Source organism: Vigna angularis, chromosome 9, assembly GCF_016808095.1.
Source record: "Vigna angularis cultivar LongXiaoDou No.4 chromosome 9, ASM1680809v1, whole genome shotgun sequence".
In the NCBI taxonomy this organism is placed as follows: Eukaryota; Viridiplantae; Streptophyta; class Magnoliopsida; order Fabales; family Fabaceae; genus Vigna; species Vigna angularis.
The window spans coordinates 24367779-24386250 of record NC_068978.1 but is presented as its reverse complement, the minus strand read 5'-3'; the positions used below and the strand labels follow the sequence as shown (position 1 = coordinate 24386250).

Here is an 18472-nt window from a genome sequence, read left to right as displayed (position 1 = left end):
CGTTTCATACCATCCCACCAGTACTCTGCTTCCTCTTTCAGTATGAAGGTTGCGTAATCTAGTTTTTCCTCCTCTGTGCACTTGATCACATGAAAAATCTTCTCAATGTCCTTGATCCAAGCATCTGCTTTATCTGGCGTAGCCCTTCCATTGAACCTTGTTGGGTCGTGCCTCAGAAAGTCATTCAGCCTCGAATGAGTCCTCGGTTCCTGAGTGGTATGTTGCCTCTCCATTGCGTTGATCATCTGATCAACAGCCCGATTAAAATCATCAATTAGGGGTGTTTGACCAACATTGTTAGATCGACGTGCCATGTTCTACCCTATACGTCAAAAGAAAGTAATTCAAACACAAGTCAAAACAATGCATATCTCTACCTTTCAAACCAACGCTCTCCAAAAGAGCTACAAAATCATCACAACAAATCACAGAGTCACACAACAGAAGTTAACGAGCTCACTTCCCAAAAGCCCCAAAAGATTTTTGAAAACCATTGCTCTGATACCAAACAGTGTAACACCCCGAATTAGGCGTTACAATTTATGTTGCATAAAATACATATATAATTTTTTCTTTAACAATTTTCAACACCAACAAAATATTACGTTCCTTATTACAACACAAGTCTTCTGAAAATAAAATTTCACACAGTTCATAAACTTCTGAAATTTAAAATTCCACACAGTTTGAAATTTCAAAACATATTTATTTAGAAATTCCCCATGTCTCTTTTTTTTTCTCCACATATCTCTCATCTTCTAAGCAAGTCCAGAACCATCTGCTAATTCATCTGAAATAGTTTCTGCTCCCGTATAATATCACACATTATACGATCATTGCATTCACATACACAAACACAAACAATAGGGTGAGCTAACCGATTCAAGAAATATACATCATCCACAATCTTACTAACATCACAAGTGTGGCAATCAGTCCAATACATGCATCTCAAACATACTAAAAAAAAACAACTATTACACTGATACTTTATAATATTTCTCCAGTCAAAATCATCAGTCGATTTACTAGAGTTAATACAACATATTATTAATCTGCCTACTTACCAAAGCACAGTAGTCAACAATCCTTCTGTCTACTTACCAAAGTAGTATAACCATGATATACTGATTACTTACCAAAGTAATCTAACAAGGTGATTTTTATTATCTACTTACCAAAGTAGTACAACAAAGTGATATTGTCTACTTACCAAAGTAGCACAATAAGGTGATATCGTCTACTTACCAAAGTAGCACAACATGGTAATAATGTCTACTTACCAAAGTAGTACAAGGAGGTGATATTGTCTACTTAACAAAGTAGCACAAATAAGGTGATATTGTCTACTTACCAAAGTAGCACAACAAGGTAATATTCAGCATACTTACCAAAGTAGTATGGTTTATATTAAATTCACCTCTCATTTTCCCACCTACTTACCAAAGTAGTCTCCGGCTTCAAACCTTTCCCCTCTCGACTTACCAAAGTCGTAGGAAAATAAATAAAAATTCAGATTTACAATTATGGTATTAATGCCTATACTACCCATCCAAATTTACCATCAACTTATTTACAATTCATGATTTAACTCAAGTAATTATTACAACTCAGAATGTTCAACATAATTAAATTTTATAATATAGAATATATTATATTACTCATCCTCCAATCTCCAAAATACAACTACACATACAATTTAAGAATATAGTTATCCAAGTTTTTATCCAATACAAATAAATTTACAATTTCGTGAAAAGATTATTCTTCACTCATATGATTAATTACAGATCTGAACCAATCAAACTAATAAGCAGCATGTTTAACTCATACGGTAAAATTTTCAGTCCAATCCAACGGTTAATGATGCGGAAATCATAATTTTTGTATAAATGATCCAAAAACATAAATTAAGCAGTATTGAGATCCCTGAGAAGATACGAAACTAATATCTATAAATCTGTATCTCCGATTTAAAATCTTAACGGTCAAAGTATGACACTATCTTTTAGAAACATCATATTAAAATTTCAGGGTAATCCAACGGCTAACTAAGTAGATATGGAGGTTTTACCGAGGTAACTCAGAGACAGAAATTTAAGTGGTTCTCGGTTAAACTCAAAATGCGGAATGAATTCCTCTAAGCATAGACATCTAATTCCGAATCGGAACGGTCAAAATCACCTAATATGTTTTATGAACTACATACGAAAGTTTGGGCTCAATGTAACGGTAAATGGAATATATATGAAATTTTTACCATTATAACTTAAGAACAGAATTACAGTGTTCATCAAATATTTCAAACTTTCTAAATTTCTTTCTCTAAGCATAGACCTTCAATTACAAATCCGTTCGGTCAAAGTGTATTAATATGTCTTAGGGATCCTATATCAAATTTTCCGGTTGATCTAACGGTCAAATAGGTCAGAATCTATATTTTACTGAGACAACTTAGTAAGAGAACTACAGGGGTAACTAATTTACTCCAACATGCAGGATTTATTTCTCCAAGTACAGACTTCTATTCTCAAATCCGAACGGTCAAAGTGTAGTAATATGTCTTAGAATTCACATATTAAAAGTTTAGCTAAATCCAACGGTGAAAACAATTAATAGAAATTGTTTACCACAGTAACTTGAAAATAAGAAATTATAATCATGAAAACCAAATTTTACACAAGTCAATAGATAACTATCATTACCAAATTTTTTACACATTCATACTCATTTTCATGATCATAACAAGAAAGGATTAGCTCCCCTACATCAAAATCAAGCAATTGGAACCATACTTCTAACCACAAAATTCTAGAAATTAAGTTGAGTTAGCTCCCCTTACCTCATGAAGACTAAAACACCTTAATCTCTTCTTCAAAGAGAGCAACTCCTCTCCTCCTTGCTAGACCAAGTCAGCCTCCACACTTAGGACACTTAGGATTTCGTTCACCTCCCACCAAGGACCTCTCTACTCTCCCCCAAAACTCCAAATCTGATTTGGAATTAAAAGAAGATGCCTTAGACAACTAAGGACCCATGCACTTGGCACTTAGCAATAATAAACAACCAATGGACCATCCTAAACCATTATCCAGCCCTAAAACATGGTAGGAAAGTCTCCAAAGGGTCCCAAAATGTTCTCCTAGTGCAGAACACAACCTACCCACTCCAAAAAGTCGCAACTTGTAAAAATACACCTAAAATTAAGGTTGGACGCTAGCCCCTGGACAGCAAAACTGTCACGTTTTCCCCAGCTCGGTTAGACCCCTTCCCGAAGTCCAAAATATGCGTATGAGTAGTCAAATTGAAGCTCTTTGAGTCTAGTTTCCAATAAAACAAGAATAAACTCAATTGATATTTTCTACAAAAAGTTATAATTAAAATAGTAAACCATGTCAAACCTGACAGCATTCCATTTTACATTATAACTTGAACTTTTTACAACTTGGTAAATTCTTGAGGTTCTAGGGTCTTACATCACTAGTTCACTTAGTTACAATTTTTTTTTCAAATCTAAAAAAAAATTAATATTTTTGTAATTCAAATTCAAAATAAAATAAAAAACTACCATACAATCCAAATGTAATCCAAAACGAACAAATAAATCTCTAAAATTGATCATTTTTGTATTATATATTAATTTATAATATTAGAGTCTTGAATTAATAAATCCATAATATTTTTCTCTTTGGAAACATAATTTTTTTATCCATATCTACAATATAATTAAAAAATGTTAATTAATAATATTGAAACATAAAGTAATAAATAATTAAATTAAATTAGGTCGATTAAAAATTGCCCATATAAAAAAGTGATATTTTTTCCAAATCTAACCCGACTCGAATCCATTTTGATAGCACTAGTCACAACTTACCCCTCTATAATACTAGGATTCATAGGCATTCATTTCTAATATTTTCAGTGTATGAAACATTGTGTAAATATTATGACTTTTTATTACTTCTTTGTTGGCTTTATTGCAGGCTTGCATTAGCATAAACTCCGAAACAAATTACTGGAGTTCAAACAGTGTTGGAAGTACTTACCAAATAATAAAAAAATTAGAAACCTCAACAAACTCAATGGGTCCAATATATATTAGTTTGAAAGTTGAAACTGAAGCAAGATGATGTTTTGTATTGACTTTTTAGGTCTCCATATGTTTTCAATTACCATTCTTTTCAACCATGCTAGATTCTTTAGTCAATCTTCCAATATTCTTTCAATATTATGCATTGTTTTATATTTATATTTTAATTGTTAATAAATATACTTTATCTTAAATTATCAATAAAATGAATTTGGATTAATTTTTGTATACTTTACAATTTTATATATTTTATTGATTTCTTATTATAAAAAATTAGATTTAACTAAATTAATAAATTATGAAGGTAGGTGGATAATATATAAATAAAGAAGGTTTCAAACCTCTACAAAATAATAAAATAATAGTGACTAACAGGTTAAAACTCTCACATAAAAACCTTCTCAATACAAATCTGATACTAAGTGTTGTGTTAAACCTGCATAGATAGTTTTTAGTGACTCTAGCTGTGGAGAGTTAAAAAACCTTCACAAATTGATTCGACAGTAAACCCTTCCGCAAATTGAAAAAAAAAATCTCTATAAAATATTAATTTTCTTTTTTTGTAGTACTACCTCCACTAGTACAGTTAAGGGAAATGACAGCGGTTATTTTTGCTAATAGGCACCGGTTCCTGAACCGAGGCATATTCGGGCGAGGTAAAAAACGGTGGACTTTATGCCTCGGTTTTGAAACGGGACATATAATGATACGATTAGGCCTCGGTTCTAATAACCGAAATCGTTTCACTCCCTTTACTGCCTCGGTTGGAGCCTGAACCGAGGCAGTAGGGTCCTTTTTTTTATTTTTTTTTTCTTCTTCTTTAGCCACTCGTATCATTTTGGTGCCTCAAGCTTCTTTTATGTCTTTGCTCAAGCTTCTTGACAAATAAATTTCACAAACAAACCAGACCAAACACGCTTAAATCAAGCTTCAATGGCAGACAAAACAAATTTTTTGGTACAAAGGATCCTTCTCAGATTCAATTCAACAAATCAATTTAACAAGTAAAGTCAAATTCAATTTAACAAAGGAACCAAACAAATCAAAAAAAAATCAAATCTTCGATGTGAACTCAGATTCAATTCAAAACAAAAAGAAATGAAATCTGGAGAAAAAAGCTTCTGGATTCGCCTCCGCCACCTCAATCGCCGCATCCGCCTCCGCCTCCGCCTCCGCCATCACCGCTGCCTCTGTCGCTTCTCCTCCTCCTCCGCCACATCCTCTGCATTCGCCTTCGCGCCCTCCGCATTCGCCCCCGCGCCGTTCTTCTCCGTTACAGAGCCTCAATCCCAGCATTCTCATCATTGTCGCTTCCTCCTCCGCCACCTCAATCGTCGATGCCTCCGTCGCTTCTCCTCCTCCTCCGCCGCGCCCTCCGCATCCGCCACCGCCATGCCGATATTCTCCTCTAGCCGCCGCATCTCATCGGAGATTGTCCACTCCTCTGTCGCGCGCTGCTCTTCCTCCGCCGCCGCCGACTGCGCGATGCCTCTCCTTCCTCTTCATCGCGTGCTCTTTACGGAAACGGTGGCAGATCTGGGGCTGGCAGTGGCGTGGTGTGGTTTAGTTGTGGGAGGTTCGTGGGGGTAAGGAAGAAGCGGCAATGGAATGGAGGGAGAGAAGAATCCAAGAGCGAGAGGAGGCGAGAGCCTGGGAGGGAGGCGAGAGCCAGGGGAGGCGAGAGCGAGGGGAGGGGAGGGGAGGCGAGAGCCAGGGGAGGGAGGGAGGGAGAGCCAGGGGAGGGAGGAAGGGAGGGAGGGAGAGCCAGGGGAGGCGAGAGTGCGGAGGGAGCTAGGTTAACTTGGGGAAAATTTTGGGGAAAAAAAGAGAGGCTTATATGCCTCGGGTCTGGGCAGTAGAGGCTTATGCCTCGGTCCTTCCTACCAACCGATGTCGTATAGTTCTTTCACCTCGGGTTTCTCTTAACCGTGTCAGAAACTGCGTCAGACACTTATAATTAGGCACCGGTTGCCTTCACAACCGAAGTGATATCTCTTTTTGGCACCGGTCTCGTCTGAACCGAGGCCTATAAAGTCTCGTTAATTACGAAACTGCCACCGTGTCTGAATAGACAGCGGTTTTGTGTAAAAAGAGGTCTATTGTGCGAGTTTAAAAGTATATTTTGTACTAGTGTTCTGTACGCTCTTTGTGTTTGATGCAGAGAAAACTTATAAATTGAAGCCACCATTTCCTCCATGTTAGTAATGGAGTTTGTATATTGGGATTATACGTTTATCATGGTATGCAATTTGTAGTTTGGGATTGTATGTTTATTATACCAAATGGGAATAAATAGATAACAATAAAGAAAAAGTGTCCATAGAAAGATAATTTTTTCAATATAAATATATTATACAATTTTTATTAAAAAATAATAAATATAATTTGATTGATTATACTTTTGTATGCATTTGAGTCTTCATAAGGCGCTTTTGTCTTGAAATCAATTTTGAATATATATATATATATATATATATATATATATATATATATATATATATATATAAAAGATTGTGTGTGACCTTTATTAAAGAGACATTTATTAAATATGTTTTTGTTTTTGAATTTTTGAAATAACTTCTTTTACTTTGTAGGTTTTATAGAGGTTGTAATTGGTATTTTGATATTTTATTTAGAAATGATTTTGTCAATTATTTATAAATTAACAAAAGTTTAAAATGAGGTATTTTTACATATGTACTTTTACTTTTTACTTATGAAAGTATCCTTCATATGGAAACGATAGAAGAGAGATTTATTTTCTTGAATCCTATTGACGATTATTTGGCTTCACAAGAAATTGCAAATGGAGTTGGTGAATTAGGGTTTTTTAGGTGTACTGCTTTTGTATGGATGAAAATTAAACTTAATTAAAAATAAAATTGTACAAAAAATTTCAAAATGTCTTATTTGTTTAGTGTATATTGAAATATTTTGAATTTTTTTTAAATATTTTAATTTTGATAAATAGGACAATATTTAATTTTGAAATATGATTATTACAGTCATAGTGACTTGGAGTGTTCCTTGGTGTATTTTTTTAAAGGAATATTTTTTGTTTCGAATCTTAACAATTAATATCCTTTTAAACAATTGGAATTGAGTTAATTCTTTTAATTTCTTATTCAATTTATGTATTATTGTTTCTAAATTAAAGGAAGCAAATAAAAAATATTATAAAATACAATACATTTGTTTGGAATCCCTAACTTGTAATTGATAAAAAATTATTATTATATAAAGTTGACTAATGAAATGAAGTTAAGTTTACTAAAGAAGGAAAATGAGAAAAAAAAAACATTTTCCTTCTATATGTTACATCTTGTCATGGTGTATGTCTCTTTCACATTTCACATTTTAAGAAAGTTTGGAATCTTGGTTTATTAATTGAGGGAATACTAGTGTTCATTATTGATAAAAAAAAAAGTGACGTGGTTAATTGGATATGAGTGTTATCATCTTTAATAGATTTGATGTGACACTTACATTTATTTCAACTTGCATATAGTTACTTCGAAATCGCATTCAATAACTTAATGATTAATTTTAATCAACTAGTTATTTATTTTTATTCTTCGAGCAAAGGGTATATTTTAATTTTTTTAGTTAGTGTGTAATTCCTAGGATTCCCATTAAAGTATATTTATTTAATAGACACAGAACTTGCTCAAGAAGTGTGTCAGCACATCCCTGATTTTAGTTATTACGAAATCTAAGCATATATACACGTGGTTATTAGTCTATATGTTGTACCAAAATTTGAATGACTATGTTATATTTTGTGACATGTCATTTTGATACCCTTGCTTGTTCGGAGGGAGACCTTCACTTGGTGGCTAGAGAAAGACCAACCCCAACAAGATTAAGAACAATCAGAACAAAGTTACCTAAACCAATACGTACATTACTATTCTAAATATTAAGTTTTGGGATTTTAGAACTTGCTTGAATTATATCTTTCTAGAACTTCAATTTAGATTATGAGTTGTTTGCACTCGTTTTTTCAAATTATATATTGTTGCTTTAAATTTCAATTTCATGTTGTTTATAATTTGAATTTAGATTAAATGAAGTGTTGGTATATAGTGTGATTGATATATTTTAAAAATTTTATTTTTTTAATTAAATTTTTATTGCAAATTAACAAGAAATATAAAAAAAATTGGAAATAATAAAACAAAAATACTTTCCAATCTGAAAAATACATTACAAGTATGATTACATACTGACAAATCTATATATAATTTACCTAAAGTAAGATTTTCATTGAAAAAACGTAATACCAATAAAATCTAAGTCTAATTATATAAGAATTCACATTATTCTTTAATCAAAATCTTTAAATAGTGTATTAATCGATGTTCAACCTGATATCATACTTTCTCATTTTTAATTAAAATGAAACTTACAGTCACGTTTAAAATCTTAATATGTAACTTATTCATATATTATTTTCTATATAATTTACTTAGTATTGATAATCAGTATATAAAACTTACACGTGGATTTCATTATTTACAAATAAAATTCGTATCTAATATTAACTACATATATTTTTTTCATATGTAAATAAATTACAGACCTCTATCCTTTTAGTATCCGAGTTGCATTGAATTATTAGCTTCTAATTAACCATTTGGAGTTAAGTTAACCTACATACCGGGAGCATAACAAGTGAAGTCTACAACATTGCAAGGAACCTTGAATAGTACAAACTCTTTTATTTCAAAATACATTACAAAGAGCCTTTACACAAATAGAATTATACAAATACAATTTAGCGTCTAGAAGGAAGATGCTAACGTCAATGTACAAGTGGATCAGAAGAGCAATATCTACAGAATTATACAACAGTGTGCCAAATTAATGAGCATTTCATGTACCCTTTTTGTATGTGTACCTCTTAGCAAGCCAGAGATATACAAAAAAGTTGATCAGGCTGAGAACAGACAGAAGCCAAAAGTAGTAATCAAGATGACCCCTATTGAGATTGTCTGGGACCCAACCAATGCTTCCATTGCTTGTGGTGATTTTTGTCACAATTAAAAGAATCAAAGTGCTCACATAGTTTCCCAATGCATTAGTGGTGAGCTGAAGAGCTGCACATAAGCTTCTCATAGCATCAGGTGCCTGTCCATAAAAGAACTCCATTTGACCAATGTTGGTGAAAACTTCCGCAGCTCCTACGAGAAAGTACTGAGGCACTTGGTAGAAGATTGAGATAGGAACGGTTTCAGCGTCGTAGAGGTTGTTTTTTCTGACCATGTGGAGGCGAACAACCTCTAGAATGCCAGCAACAATCATGGAGATGATGGAGATGACAAGGCCTATGCCTACGCGTTGGAGCTGTGTGAAGCCTTGTCGGTGGCCAGTGAACTTTCTTACAATGGGCACAAGGATGCTGTCGTAGACTGGTGCCCAGAAGATTATACTGAGAGTGTCAAAGATGGAGAGGGATGCAGAGGGCATTTTGAAGTGAGGACCTACCTGTTGATCCATTGTGTTTCCTTGTAACACGAACATTGTGCTCATTTGACTGTACACCGTTGCAAAGGCTATCAGGGAAGCCCAGATTGGGAGCAAATGGATTAAGGATTTCAGCTCTTCCACTTGGGTCACTGTGCACAGTTTCCATGGATTTGCCCAACCCTTTCTGTGGTCAGATTCTCTCTCTATTGCTGCCTTGTCCAAAAACCTTAAATAAACACATTTCTCTTGTTACAACAAAATAATAAAATATAAAGGGTAACCTTTTAATTTGGTTACTATCAAATTTCCTTTATAAAATTTATTTTTTAAATTGAAAAGTATATATTTTAATTCTTTTAAAATATTACGGTTATATAAATGAATTGAATATTTATCTAAAAGTATCATAGCATGTATTAGTTAACTGTGTTTTTAATTTTTTGAATGAAAAATTGGAATTTGTCTTAATGAGATCATGATTCACCATGAAACAAGGACAAGAGTGACTAGAAACATGACTAGAAGGCAAACCTATAACCCTTTTTATTTGTCTTTATTTTCTATTTTTTATATTGACTTTCCTTAAGTTGATTTTTGTTGACTTGACTTTGGTTGACTTGTTTATCATAGTTGACTTAACTTAAGTTGATATTTTAATTCTTTTGTTTGTTTGTTTTGTAGGATAAGCTTGTGCCAGGAGAGAACAAGAATAACACTACTTGGAGAGGAGGATAACCTATAAGATATGAGGTAATGTAGAACTTAAAAATAGTATTGTAATGAGAGAATGTTTTTATGGAAACTGCATATTTTTCACAATGTGTTATGTAACTTAGTTGTTGAGAGATTTGGCTGAGTGGTCACATGTTCAGGGCTTGGCTAGAGCATAAATTCTATATTATTTATTTGATTTTTATTTAAATAAATGCAACACATGTTATTATATACTTGTTGAATTTGTGATGTATGTTAATACCAATATGATATGTTGGTTTGTTAGTACAAATGTTTGTCTAAGATTGAATGAATGTGAGTTCAAATCCTATGGGGAAAAGTTTAAAGGGAGAATCCTTTTAGTTTTTATTTATATTTTTTATTAAGGGTTTTTCCATTTAATGATTCAGGTATAGGGAATTATAAGTGGGGGTGTAGAAAGTAAACTAGGTGGAAGGGGTATAAACTAAAATAATTCAAAGTCACATGAGAAGAGGTAGAAAGAGTCAAATGGTAGTTTATGCTTTTAAAACCCAGATACATAATATTAGGGATCATGATCTAGGTGGTTTTCATGGTTTGAAAACAAATTTTGGGAAAAAGATTTTCTATGAGCTGGAAAATAAAAGAGAGGGAGTAGGAGAGAGAGACATTCTATAGAAGTAGGAAACCTTACATGAAATATTGAGAGGAAAAGAGAGAGGAAGCGCGACAAAGAGGTTGCAGGGACGTGTGAAGAAGAGTGTAGGCTTGTTGTGATCTTGTGTGTACACTACAATAAAAGTGTTAATTACCAGCAGATAATTATCGACGACCAAGGATCCACCAGTAAGCGTGATTTACAGATGGAATTACCAGGAGAATGCACTGATTCTTTTACCGGTAGATATATTTGTTAGTAATGTAACAATGATATAATTTACCAACGGATTTGAGACCATTGTTTTAGTCCTCGATGAAATAGGATTGAAATTTGAGGTATTCCTTTCCCAAATTGACTTTCAATAATTGCCTCCTCTCCCCTCTTCTAGGCTATTTTAGAGCCAAGGTCCTTCCCTTCCCTTTCTTCAGGCAACCTCGTTTTCCTCTCTTAATGTCATTATAAAGAGCGTCCCATTCACGATGGTAGAGAGTGGTTACTTCATTTGTAGAGAGTGGCTCCTTCTTTCTTCGTTTAAATGCTTCCAAGAGAGAAGTGGGTGTGTCCTACTTTGGGGGTTCTTTGCCTTGGGTTCATGGTTGATTGAGGGTTGGTGTATAAGGGGATGGTTCATGGATGTTGGTGTAATAGGAGATGGTTGTCGCAATGTAGGGCTCCCTAATGTGTTGAGTGAGGGTAAGGGTTCGTGGAGTGCTGGTTAGTGTTATTTATTTGTACCATTTTATAATGTAATTTAACTCCAATGTGGTATGTTTGTTTTCGTGATTGCTTTCGGTAATTGAAGAATTGAGGTTAAAGCAAGATGAATCGAAGAAACTTGGTTTAACTATTGCTTATTGTCTTGTATTGTTTGATTGGAATGAAATTTATTGTTTGGTGTTTGGGTGTTTCCAAGTAATGGAAATTGTTACTGGGCTAGGGTGTAGTTTTCTTGAGTTTAAATATGAGTCTTGTGTCTTTGTCATCCAAGGAACATCTCATAGCTGGTTAGTTTTGGAATGAGTTGAAATATTTCATTAAAATCATGAACTCTCAGGTTGTGTATGGTCCACTCTTGCACAACTTCATTGGTAATAAACAATTCACAGTGATGGTAATGTGGTATCATTGTTCAATAGTGAACATGAGGGTGGACTGACAACTAGGCCTTCTTGATTAAATGTGGCAACCTTGGGATCAGGATATTGCCATTGTCTACCCAATAGGCCATGAGACCATGCCTTTGTTTCTTACATTGTTGCTTCTAATATTTAAGGATGTTTGGTTTGATCTTCCACATGAGGATGTTCTACAGGTGTAGTAGAATAACTCAACTCATACCTAATGAATACTCAACTCATTAGGGAAGAGATATGTTGAGTGGTTAAGATGAAGTTAGAAAAATTCTTGAATTAGTACTAAAAAGATCATTCTCAATTTACATATTCCCTTTATATCATATATTTAAAACCTTTTTGATTAACAACATCCATATTTGCAATTTAGTTGTTCTAGTACGTAATAGAGTAATAAGTAGGTGTGCATAATCATCCAAATATTTGGCAATATACACTTCAACATATTATTAAAATAGTCACGAGAATGATGAATTTTTAAGTGGCGATTATGAATGAAATAGTTTCTTTATGTAAGCCATTAAAAGAGTGATTCAACGACAACTTTGATATGGCATGTTGGGGTTACCAATTAAGATTGTTATTTCATTAAGGGTCTTAAAAGGGGTTTATTTCAGTACTAGATATTTTGCAACTTAACGTATTTCTCTGTTTTGGATTTTGGATGTTTCCGACAAGGTATGTATCGATAGATTTTTGCCTGTCGATAATTTGTCGATAAATTGATATTATCGACGAAATTTGCTATTCATTGACAAATATCTTTCATTGGTAAATCAAGTTTTTTTAATAATAGAGAAAGTCTATAATTAGCCAAGGAATGAGGAAGCTTACCTAGTCTTTAACGTATGATGAATGAGAGTATGTTTTTGTTTTCTCTTTATAGGGATGAATATGTGAATGTATGCATGATTTCTGTGTGAGACATTAGGTGTTTCGTGGATGACTATGCATTTTAGTTCTTGTTATTTGTTGAATTTGGTGTTAATGAGATTCTTGTGAGGATTATGATAAGTTGCGTATGTATGTTGATGATTCTATAAGATGACAAAATATGTTCTGTGGGTGTTGAATATGGGAAAGAGTTTAGGTTGTGGTTTTCTTTGCGTTTTGAGAAGCGTGAGTATAAACTTTGGATCTAAATCTATGAATGTATGGTTGAGGGCTTTTATATGCAGGATGCGGTTGTGTTGGTTTTCTTTTAGAGGTTAGATGTAATATTTCACATTATGTTAAGGTTTTTGGCTTCCAATTTGTATTATGAGGGATTTTGGGTGATTCTTGAGGCATGATGTAAGTATCTAGGTTTTTGTCCATGTATCTAGGGTGATTGAATGTGTTTATATGTTGCCAATCTTGTTTCACGAAGTTTAGAGATGATGTATGGATTATATAAGCCTTTTAATTTTTCTAGTGTGGTTTGGTTCCGAGAATAATCGATTTTTGTGAGTGATAATCGATTATCCGTAATTTTAGAGTCCTACCTCCGAAATAATCGATTAGCTTGAGTAGTAATCGATTATCTCCACGTAACTTGTAAACTCGGAAGTTTATTTTGTAAACTTTATTGGAATAATCGATATCACTGGTGATAATCGATTATCCTAGTGTATTTCCTGTAAATTTGAGTTTTTGATGGAGAATAGATGATGATCAAGTTTGATAAGTTGCAAGACATGATGTTTCGTGAGGAAAGTGAGCTAGTTGCTACATTTGGGTGATGTTTGACTCTTGGTTTATGATAGAACATGTATAAGTGAATGGATTGTACCAAGTTTTGTGGTTGATCGATGGGCATGTGAGATGATGGATGAGTCTACTTATTGTACTTGGTAAATCTTGAGATTGGTGCTATCAACCGTGAGATGCGGGATAAAGAATCTCTTTGACCATGGATGTAGGAAGATAGTAGTGTTCGAGTGTTACACCTCGGTCGTGCAATGTAGGAAGAGAGGAATAATGTTTTTCTTGCAATCTAGCTCGTTTGATGAGTATAGTACTGTGTGCAATGCACCAACATTTTTACTTCTAAGACCTTGCGGAGCAGGAAAATAGGTCCTTTAGCCGCAGGGCAGGATGACTTAGGCGGGCCCATTCGGTATAACAAGTGTGTGAGGTGGGGTATAGGAGTGTGACTGATGTCTTTCATGATGATGATCATGGTGTTGGTGATTCTCATGATGATGTTATGATGAGGTTGATGTTGTTATGATGTTCGTGATGGTAATAATGAAATTCATGATAACGTTAGTGTTGATGAGAAGATGGGACGATGATGTTCGTGATGACATCAAGGATCAAGGAATTGGTGATAATGACATTGTAACATTTAGAGGATTAGTGATCAGTATGTTAATAATGATAAGGATGGGCTTTGCATGTTGTTATTATGTAGTTTTTATTTGACATTCATATATTGTATTGTTATGGTTTATTTTAACAGTAGCTTACCCCATACTTGTTTGTGTTTGTGTTTGTTGTTTGTCATTTTTTACAATGATCGTATAATGGTTTATACGTGAGCCAGAGGATGTTGCAGATGTTGCAAATGCATGATAGATACACTAGAGTACGGGAAAGACTTAGGGTTATTTAAAGTTGGTTATGTTATAAAAATTTTAGAATAATGTATTTGGATTATTATTTCCGTGGTTATTTTCATTAATTTCAAAACTATGTAATTGAACAATGCTTTTGGAACTATTATGATTTGATTTAATTTTTTACGTTTTAAATGATGAGATTTTATAAATATATTTTCGCGCTATACGAATTTTGAAATATTTTGGTTTAATTATGACTCTTGATACCCTGAATTAGGGTGTTACGTAACCCACCCTTAGGACCACTCATGTTATGTGAATATTGGAGAGAGCATAAGCTTGAAGCTGACCTTTATTCTAGAAGGTCAAAGGCGCCACTTAGGAGAGGCTTGGAGACTAAGCTTGGGTTGTTTTCTTTTCAAGACACCTCCTTTAGAACTAGTTTCTAAAAGCTTATTGTCTTTTTTATTAACATATCTATACTTTGTTTTATTGTTAAGATACCCCTTATGCTTAGCTATATAGGGGCTCTTCAAGACTTATAAAATGATTGAATACTTGGAGTTTATACATACACTTAGTTCAATCTTTGTGCGAGTGTTATTTTAAGAGTGTCATATTTTCTAGCTTTATATTTAACTAGTACTCAAGATGTGATATGTCGACTTATCTTAGGTTGGTGAGTCTTTGTATTCCAAGTTGACGTACTCAACTCAATGAGGTTTAGAAAAAACCTGATTTTATCTAGGTTCGAGAAACTCGACTTGATTGTGACCCAAACCTACTGCACTCATTTTTGACTTAGATCGATCTGACTAAATTTAGACTTAAATTAATTTGATTAGGGTTTCACCTTATCTTTCATTTCATAACCTTTATTTAAAATAAGTTGAGAAAATGTTTTCCAAATATAAAATAATATTTAAAAAAAAAACTTTAACAAAAATTAATTTTAACGAAGATAAACTACAAAAAGATAATTGATATTAATATTTTTTAATTTTAACAATTATATGTTTCTTAAATAATTTTTTTTAGATGGATGATAATTGAAATACTTTCCAAACAATAAAATTAACATATTCACTAATTAAATTAAATAAATCATCTTATCTACGTTTGAAAAATGAAACAATTTTAAATAAAATAAATTCAAATTCAATATATTTAAATGTGTTGAAAATTATGAAATTCTGTGTCCAATACATGGCCTTTTTTTAAGTGTAAGACCAGGTACTGAATTATAGCGTGCATGAATGGTTGAGAGAACTCACTTTAATTGATGTGTGTGTGGCATTTTGCGGCTCCCTCTGATGTTAGCCTCTGCGTCTTCAATCTCATAAAGAAGCGACTTGTCATCAGGCACTTGTAGCATAGATTTCCTGCACGCTGCCACTATAACTTGAGAAATTCTTGTAATGGTACTTCCTCCAGGTCGTTGAAGTCTGTACCATCTACTACCAATGAAGAAAAATATAATTGCAATGATCATTGCCACAGCAGGTATTCCAAATCCCCATCCCCAACCCACATTCGTTTGAATCCAAACCAACGCTGACGAAGCAATAAGTGAGCCAATATTAACTGTGAAATAAAACCAATTGAAGAAAGAACTCTTCTTTATCCTCTCAGTCTCATCGTTGTCATCAAATTGGTCGGCACCAAAGGATGAGACACAGGGTTTGATACCTCCAGTTCCCAGAGCAATCAAGTAGAGTCCTACAAAGCAAGCTGCCGTTTGTGCTGATGTTGGATGGCAACCATTAGAATCACATGCTGGTTTTATTCCGGGGATAGTAGCAGAAAATGTTAAAACTGCCATTCCCTGCAAAGTAAACCAGCAAGTTCCATTTCGAGCATGTGTTAGATACCTTGTGTTTGCAAATATTACCCGAAATTTACGAAAATAAAATTTCCATTTGATTTATATGTACATTTTCTAGCTTTTATTATTCTGTAACAGTTCACCCCCCTGGTATTTCTAATTTAACTTTTGTTTCTCTTCATATTCATTTTTGTCATATATTTTCAAACAAAATTAACTATCTTAAATTTTGAGAAAATTTATTCAAATAAACACGGATTATAATTACAATTAATTATAAGATTAATACATTATACATAAAATTCACAATTAAGTATAACGTTATAGCTCGATATTTCTTGAAAAATTGATTTATTACTAAAACAATACATATGAATAAATCCATAATACTCTCAAAATAGAATGAATTCACCACAGTGTTTTCTAGATAAGAAACAATTACAATTGGTCTGTTTCTCAATAGCGTATCATAAAAAGAAAAATATTGATAGATATAAAAAAGGTGTATTAACACCTAAAGAGAAAACAAAGATGTAGGTTTATAGGTGTCATAAAATCAAGGCATACTCTTATAAATAAAAAAGAGTTGAAAGATTAATTAATTGAAGATAGACAACACTAAAATATGAACCCACATTATGAAAGTTCAAATTATATTAAATTTTATCATAATATAGATTCAACAAAGAATAAAGAATATTGTTCTTTAAATAAACTTACAAGGACGTAGATAATTGAGAAAGTAGCAATTGTCCAGTATCTTCCCAGGTATGAATCAGCCAAAAAGGCTCCAAGTAATGGGGTGATATAGCATGTCCCTGACCAGGTTGTGACATTAGTTGCAGCAGTTGTATTTCCTTGGTTGAAACGGGTCTGGAGATAGTTCACTAGGTTTGTACTCATGCCATAGTACGCCAATCTTTCACAGCATTCATTTCCTGTCAGTTTTTTTCAGCACATAAGATCAGTGTGGTTTTAATCCTGAGGTAACATAAGATTATGAAATGAAATAAGAAAAGGATTCAATACCAAGTATAAACCTGCATGCTTTCCATCCTCCAGTCTTTAACTTGTTCGCAGGTTGGTTGTTAATGTCAACTGTCCCATCTTCTGTATATAAGCCATCTTCTTCCACATCATTCGATTCCATGATATTCATGGTATCAGAGCTGATTATTTCCTGATTCTTCTTCTCTTGTTTTGTTTTCAAAGGTCTGTTTGTAAGGGGCAGAAAATGATGGAAAAAATAATCACGAAAACATTCAGAAAAATTAAACAGGTTTCTATAGTAGAGATTTCATATTATAAAGCTCAATTTGAGTTTGCGTGTGAAGTATAGGAATTGCAAAGAGACGTTCATCAAAATAATCTATATGCAAAACCGGTAATAATGGAATTAAACAATTCTAAAATGACATTGTATATCACGAGATGATAAAAAGTTTTTATGATAGCGGACCCTTAATGTCTAACTTCAATCATGTGGAATAGAAAATTTCTAGTTTCTGCATGCGTGTAATGATATCACAAGCTTCCAAAATACAAACCAACCGCATGATAGCTACACTTAACAGAAACATACCATATATGAAGAATGTAAAATTCACTTTCCCGTTGTACCAAAAGCCATATACAAAAGAGAGTAAATGCTCAAAAAACATACCAAAATCTTCACCAAAACCAGTGACAATTTTTCTCGGTGAGTAGTCAAAAGGTAAACTTATGTCACTCTAGCGTGTTAAAGACCATGATATCTTAACAACTTTTTTTTAATAATTTTTTAACAATAGTCTATATATCATTACTTTATTGGTTCCTATAAATAGTTGTAAACAGTTATCAAAACAAGTTAAAAAAATATTTTCTTTGACCTTATTCCTTGCTAGTTGCACAATATGACAATAATCTTAGAATTTACTAGCTGATGCAAACCATTTTAATACCGCAAATGTTTTTTTAACAACTTTTTTTGACAACTTTTTTACAACAACTTATGTGGTAGCTTGTAATTGGTCTGTAAATAAAACAATGACACATAGTCTGTTGTCAAAA

General features: G+C 33.2%; 1 protein-coding gene across 1 annotated transcript; it reads right to left on the bottom strand.

The window, feature by feature from the left end:
- Window positions 1-8897: 8897 nt before the first annotated feature.
- On the bottom strand, window positions 8898-17631 carry LOC108346691 (protein NRT1/ PTR FAMILY 8.1-like). Its single transcript, XM_052868771.1, has 4 exons — window positions 17450-17631; window positions 17141-17358; window positions 15870-16420; window positions 8898-9788 (listed from the first exon to the last, which is right to left on the bottom strand). The coding sequence occupies exons 1-4, from the start codon at window positions 17577-17579 to the stop codon at window positions 8969-8971; spliced, it is 1719 nt and encodes a 572-aa protein (XP_052724731.1). The 5' UTR covers window positions 17580-17631; the 3' UTR covers window positions 8898-8968.
- Between the last annotated feature and the right edge of the window lie 841 nt (window positions 17632-18472).

Bases quoted from the DNA above. Each gene is read 5' to 3' on its own strand.
- LOC108346691 (XM_052868771.1), bottom strand. From the start codon at position 17,579: ATGAATATCATGGAATCGAATGATGTGGAAGAAGATGGCTTATATACA. The intron at 17,359-17,449 runs GTATTGAATCCT...AAAAACTGACAG, and splicing joins AGCATGCAGGTTTATACTTG to GAAATGAATGCTGTGAAAGA. The intron at 16,421-17,140 runs GTAAGTTTATTT...TTTACTTTGCAG, and splicing joins TCTCAATTATCTACGTCCTT to GGAATGGCAGTTTTAACATT.